Source organism: Dipodomys spectabilis, unplaced genomic scaffold (assembly GCF_019054845.1).
Source record: "Dipodomys spectabilis isolate Male_0828 unplaced genomic scaffold, ASM1905484v1 ptg000023l, whole genome shotgun sequence".
Taxonomy (NCBI): domain Eukaryota; kingdom Metazoa; phylum Chordata; class Mammalia; order Rodentia; family Heteromyidae; genus Dipodomys; species Dipodomys spectabilis.
In genome coordinates, this window is record NW_024870700.1 from 6,046,322 (window position 1) to 6,053,397 (window position 7,076).

At 36.7% G+C, this 7,076-nt stretch overlaps 1 protein-coding gene across 1 annotated transcript in view; it reads left to right on the forward strand.

Annotated features, from left to right (window-relative positions):
* Positions 1 to 5,906, forward strand: part of Dync2h1 (dynein cytoplasmic 2 heavy chain 1) — a 169,353-nt gene extending 163,447 nt beyond the window's left edge. The window contains exon 89 of the mRNA XM_042674847.1: positions 5,403 to 5,906. Coding sequence (XP_042530781.1) covers positions 5,403 to 5,561 — 159 coding nt within the window. The 3' untranslated portion in view covers positions 5,562 to 5,906. The remainder of the gene's footprint in view (positions 1 to 5,402) is intronic.
* Positions 5,907 to 7,076: the final 1,170 nt, after the last annotated feature.

Sequence of the window (7,076 nt, forward strand, 5' to 3'; positions counted from 1 at the left end):
CTGTTCTTTTCAGCATTGTGCTAGGCACCTCATGTACTTTTATGTTAGTTTCCTGAGGCAGCTGAGTAAGGCAGATATTTTCCAGTGCTTAACCATGTTCAGGGGTTAGAGGTTTCCCCACAACTAGGAACAGAGTGACAGAACCAAGGTATAAATACTATTTTAGTTTCACACCAAATAATAGCAGTATAATGCTGAAATAGGCAGATAAAGAATGAAAGCTTCAATTATTGGAAGTATAATGCAAATTCCTTTTTAAAAAAGCATATAGGTGCTGGGAATGTGGCTCAGTGGTAGAGTGCTTGTCTTGAATGCATGAGGCCCTGAATTTGATTCCTCAGTAACACATAAGCAGAAAAAACTGGAAGTGGCACTGTGGCTCAAGTTAGAGCACTAGCCTTGAGCTGAAGAGCTGAAGGACAGCGCCCAGGCCCAGAGTTCAGACCCCACGATCGGCAAAAAAAAAAAAAAGCATATAGCTGCAGTTGAAACACATGACCTTTCCTCCATGAAGACCTTTAAAAAACGTAAGTATTAATACATGGCAAGGAATCCCTTTCCTAAAAAGCAGCAAATATATGTATTGCTTACTACAAGAAAAATGAATTTTATCATTGAGAAATAACACATTGAAATTTCTAGTTTAGTCTTTTTGAAAAGAAAAAGCATATGAATATTTATTTAAGAAAATCCAAAGCTTTTAACAGTAATTGTTCAGAAATCCACAAGCAGTACTTACAATAGGATATCAACATCCAATTCTAAGCCAAACACCAGTACTCACACCTGTACTAGCTGCTCAGGTTCAGAGGCAGTCTTGACAGATAAATCCAAGAGATTTTTTTTTTTTTTTTGTCAGTCATGAGGCTTGAACTGTGGGCTAGGGTGCTGTCCTTGTGCTCTTCAGCTCAAGGCAAGTGCTCTACCGCTTGAGCCACTTACAGTTTTCTGGTGGTTTATTGGAGATAAAAGTCTCACGGACTTTCCTGCCTGGGCTGGCTTTGAACAGTGATCCTCAGATCTCAGCGCCCAACCACTGAGAGATTCTTATCTCCAGCTTACCTAGAAAAAAGCTGGACATGGAGCTGTGGCTCAAGTGATAGAGTACAAGCCCTGAGTAAAGTAGCAAAAGCCACAAAACTGCTCCCCCAGCTCAGTATAACCATAATACTTAGATTTTAATACATTTTAATTATAAACACTTCATATGTAGTGTTAATGTGAGTTACTTGAGGTCTTCATATATCTATGTATGTAAAAGCTCTGATCATGAAAATGCTAAAAACCTTAGGTTTGTTTCTACTTTGACCATTAGGTTTTAGTGACTTAAGAGCAAGTTTACACTTTTCTTCCCCCCCACCCCCTGCCCAAACTAATAAAAGTCTGTCTCGGGAGAAGGATTTGTCACTGCACTTTAAAACATTGTATAAGATTCCAACTAGGTTTGTAAGGGTTTAGAAACAGAAAGCCTAGTAGCTGATAGTGCATATGCAGAGCTTTCCTTTTAAAAGGAGATTTTACTGGTGTGAAGAGATAGGGACATCTCCTGACTAGAAAGAAATATATCGCTGAAAGACATTTCCATTTCATTTTTGATCTCAAAGGAAATAGGAAAGCAAAGCAAATATCAGGTGGCAGAGACAGATAATTCAAGACCTTTTCTGGCTTTAAAATCAGTTGTCCAAAGACAAGTATGCTGTTCTTTGCTGAAAAATCCTGAAGCAGCTCCAGAAGGCTATTCTTCAAGGGCTATTAAACTCAGGCCAGACTGAGCAGTTACAGGCAATGCTTTGCCATTTAAACAGAGTAAAAAAGAAGGAAACTCTAATCCCTACTTTTTGTATTTTTCAGCTCAACTCAGGATTCATTCTTTCTGCAAATCCTTATATTATTTTTTATATTTTAATTTTTGAAAGTTTTGAAATTTCCCAAAAATACTAGATATTTGTGTTTCCTAAATTGAATTTAAGTCTAAAGAATATTATGTAAAATGCTTAGCTGCTTAAAGTTTTAGGTACACTATTAGCACACAAAAATGCTACTAATTGGCAGAATCATCAATGCAGAGAGAGAACTGGAAAGATCTAGGATGGCTGATGTTTTCACCTATTCAGGGAATGATTCTACATGACAAATTTTTTATGCACATCAGGTTAAGATTTAAGAATGTTAGGAACAAATAATTTCTGAAAGACATGTGTGGGAAAGAAATGGAGTGGGAGAAAGAGGATTAGAAAAGATAGTAATTGTAATTTCATAAAATTAGTGCCCACTTGGACTTAATAGGCTTTTAAAAATTCTCCATGTAGGAGAGATACATTTCTCTTATAGAAACATGTAGCATGGGTGCTAAAAATTGGATTTTTTTGTCGGTTCTGGGGCTTGAACTCTGGGCCTGGGTGCTTCCTGTCCCTCAGCTCTTCAGTTCAAGGTGAATGCTCTACCACTTGAGTCACAGTGCTGCTTCTGGTTTTCTGGTGGTTTATTGGAGATAAAAGTCTCACGGACTTTCCTGCCTGGGCTGGCTTTGAACAGTGATCCTCAGATCTCAGCCTCCTGAGTAGCTAGGATTACAGGCGTGAGCCACTCTTGCCCAGCTTGGAAATTTTTTCTAGATGATTTAACAATAGAAAGAGCCTCATGGATGGATAAACGGTGTCTTCAGATTCCCTCACCTCCCTGTGAGGTGTCCAGGTGTCACTTGTACTTTTATAATCGGGAAACTGGTACTGGGAGGGTCATCCACTTAGCTCTCCAGAGTGGCATTCCAGGGCCAAAAATTGGTGATTTCCACAAATGCCAGAACTTTAGTCAACTGCTCTCAGTGACAACTTTGCACATCTTAACTATGTACCATGGGTAAATTTTCACTGGGTTTTAAAACTGACCAGTTTTGGAATATTTTGCAGGGAGTCCAGCTTATTTATTAACTTCTATTTTCAATTTGAACTGGAAGTACCATTATGAACTCATTTAAAAATGTTTTTAGTATATATGTTGGGGGGGGGGTATGTATTTCTGAGCTTTTATCACTGAAAGATCCTAGAATAAGAATGGTCATTCCTCCACTTAAATTATAATCTCCTCCACCATTTCTCTTGAACCCGTGTACTTATAGGACAAAAGTATGTGACTTTGTACCATCCTACCATACCAGAAATACAGTGAAGCCATTGAAGACAACTAGGGACATAGCAAAACTCAGGAGCCAACTTAAAGTACTACCACTAAATATTGACAATTTGAACATTAATAAGATAATTGCACAGGTTGAGCCAAATTAACAAATTGAAATCTATTTAGAAAAGGAAATTAGCAAATTAAAATCTATTTAGAAAAGGATATACTTTGGAGGTATATCAACAAACACCAGTTTCATTATTTTGAATGAAATAAACTAGATGCATTTAGACAACCTTTTCTGTGTAAACTTTAAACTGTACTTTCTCTTATAAAAACTAATAAATGGAATTAAAAAAAGGATAGAATCAAATTACCATTTTATACTCTTGAATGAAATCACCATCATTATTAGCTTCTAATATCCAAAAAGACACCAGACATTGTGTTGCATCTTGATAGAAATTAGTTAGTGTGTGCTTATATTGGGACTTGTATTCAGGACTTCATGCTCTCACTGGCTTTTTTAAAATTCATGGCTCTATTCAGCCACTTGAGCCACACCTGCACTTCTATTTATGAGAGTGTGTAATAGCATGTATACAATGGTTTTGGCTAATAAGTATGAGGGAAATACCATGCATGGAATGTAACCCCCCCCCCAAAAAAAAAAAGACTCTGTGGTTAGTTTCTTCATAAGTATTGCTAAGGAAAAAGCATACACCTATATAAATTTTGGAGATTTAAGAGACATTAACAAACTGGAAAATGTAGGTTTTATCTGAATTACAATTTTAATGAGAAGTATTAAAATTATATGATGAGTGAATAGAGATTTAACATTGGGAAATAAATATTGTGAATTATTGGTTCAAAATACTCAAATATCTTGAGACTGAAAGGAAACTCAGTTGGGCATGAGTAATTATTGCAGTGTGATAGCAGGGGCTTATTAATCTAAGTATTCCATAACAACTTACTGGTTAGAAGATTTTCCGTTGTGGACAAGGGTCTCATATCTAAAATATACTTGGAACTCAAAAAATTAAACCCCCCAACAACAAATCCTCAAAGAAACAACTGCCCAATAAATAAGTGGGCGAAAGACTTAAAGAGAAACTTCTCTGAAGAAGAAAGAAGGATGACCAATAGACACATGAAGAAATGTTCAACATCCCTAGCCATAAAAGAAATGCAAATCAAAACAACATTGAGATATCACCTCACTCCAGTTAGAATGGCAAAAATCAAGAACTCTAACAACAACAGATGCTGGAGGGGATGTGGACAGAAAGGAACCTTACTTCATTGTTGGTGGGAATGTAAACTTGTTCAACCACTTTGGAAAGCAGTATGGAGGTTCCTCAAAAGACTTCACATAGAGCTCCCCTATGACCCAGCAATCCCACTTTTGGGCATTTACCCTAATGTTTACAAACAAGACCACACTAAAGCTTACCAGCACAACTATGTTTATTGCAGCATTATTTACCATAGCTAAGATATGGAACCAACCCAGATGCCCCTCAGTAGATGAATGGATCAAGAAAATGTGGTATATATACACAATGGAATTCTATGCCTCCATCAGAAAGAATGACATTGCCCCATTTGTTAGGAAATGGAAAAACTTGGAAAAAATTATATTAAGTGAAGTAAGCCAGGCCCAAAGAAACGTAGGTCCCATGGTTTCCCTTATTTGTAATATCTAGTATAGGTATGAGTCAAGCGGAAAAGGTCAGATAATGTGATGTCAGGAAAATGAACCCTTAGATGTGTATTTTAATGTTTTTTTCTTTCATGCATGTGTTTCTAACACATTTATAAGATTATCTCTTTGTTGCTTTGTATGTCCCTCCCCCACAGTATAACCCCTGCTTTCACTATATTTGATATCAGTATAACTTGTGGAGGAGATGGGGAAAAACCAGTTGTTTAAGAATACAGGTGGACCTGTTGCAACAATGAGAAGTACAAGTTGTCATGTCCAAAACGAGCTTTACAACGTTGGTGCGGGGGGGGGGGGGGGGGGGGGGGGGAAGGATTGGGATTAGGGGGGGAGGGGGGAGGCTGGGAAGGGATGTGAAGGGTAAACAAAGGAGGAGGCTGCAATGCTTGGTAAGAAATGTACGCATTATCCTGCCCATGTAACTGTAACTCCTCTGTACAGTATGTTCACAAACAAAATTAAATTAAAAAAAAAAAAAGATTTTCCGTTGTTTCTTTAGGCACAGAATCTGCTTTGTTTGCAATAATCTATTTTAAACATTGTCTTTAAACAGGGTGCTTATGGTCCCTACTCCCCTGAAGAGTGCATCTCTCTGCCTGTTTACACAAGTTCAGAGAGGGACTGTGTGGTGACCAACATCCATGTTCCCTGCGGGGCCAACCAGGACCAGTGGATCCAGTGTGGAGCTGCCCTGTTTCTAAAAAACCAGTAGGAGCGAGCTCAACAAAGGATGCCTTACAGGATGAAATAAAATGTGTACTGTCTACATTTGAAATGTTAGTTCAGAATATGCTTCTAGTTGACCTGCACTGTTGATCTCCTTGGGTTCTTGTTTTGTTTTAATATGTAGTAGTGGTGCTGTGCACCTTTGAAAGTAGTGACTTCATGGAATTAATAGTGGAAGTGTACTATTCCTTTGCTAGGCAGTATTTCTGTGAGGAGCTCCATCCTGGTTCAGATATGTAAGTAAAACCTTTAAAAATACTATATTTAAGAAATCAATAGTTTGGCTACCATTTTAAATATTTAATAAAATATGACATTATTTTTTTCTGTCTTCCTTGGCTTATGATGCATCTACTCTCTTTTTCAACTCTATTAGATCAATATACTTACACATTAATTATTACATATTACATATAATAAAATGCAATAAATAAAATGCAATAATTATAGCTGATATATAACTCATTTATATAATTCATAATACCTATATAAGTTACATTTCAAAATAGTAAAAGGGATAATTCAGATGATAAATATAAATACTGGTGATATTCAGCTGTTGACAATTTTTGGAGCTTGTTACTTCAGCTCTGCTAGACCCCATCTGGATGACAGGTATTTCAGTAGCCAAAAATTGGCTCCAGCTGTACTTAGAATTTCTTTTAAGAGCTGAGGTCTACATTTTTGTTAGGTCTTGATAAAAATGAATTATATTACTTACAAGAAATTAGGTATTCTCAGGAGAAAGGATGAAATGAAAGGAAAACAGTCTTTTTAAGGACTATAAACTAAGAAAGCATGTAAAAGTATTCCTAAAGAAATAATAGTACAGGAACCAGAGTAAATAATGAAAGAACAAATTGGTAAAAACTTAGTATTTTCCATACATATGCCTCTTTCTAGGAAAGATATTCTGTAATGGCTAGAAGCTTATTCTGTTTTACATTCCAGTTTTGAAATTTCTGGGAAATATTAATTAGATCCAGAAATTATAACCAATTTTCATTATATAACCATTTGTGTCCAATCAAAAGATAAAAACTATAGACCACACTGTGGTTTAAACAGAAAATATGGAGTTAATAACCACCAATGAGAGAGAGGCTGTATGATATAATAGAACACAGATTCCCTATGGCTAAAGCGAGAACTCAAGGTAGGGGGAAAAAACCTCACCAAACTTGGGATTCAGAACAGATTTGTTGGAAAAGGCCGTCACAGATTCACACCAGCAAGAGGAACCCCTTCATCTTGGACTTGCCATGTTCCCTGTCTGGCTCAACTGAGCATTCTAATGGAAATGCTTAAAGATATGCTATGCATTGTTGCAAAGCAGACATCTAAGAGTGAAGTTGGATTCTAGAGGCAATACACTGCTACTGACATACTTGGCATTCAGCAAGTGTTGGTCAGCTTTATTCAGGGGATACATATTTATCAAGTATTGTATTTCCAATCTGATGTTAAACAGTAAAGATACTAGGACTATCAAAATACATCC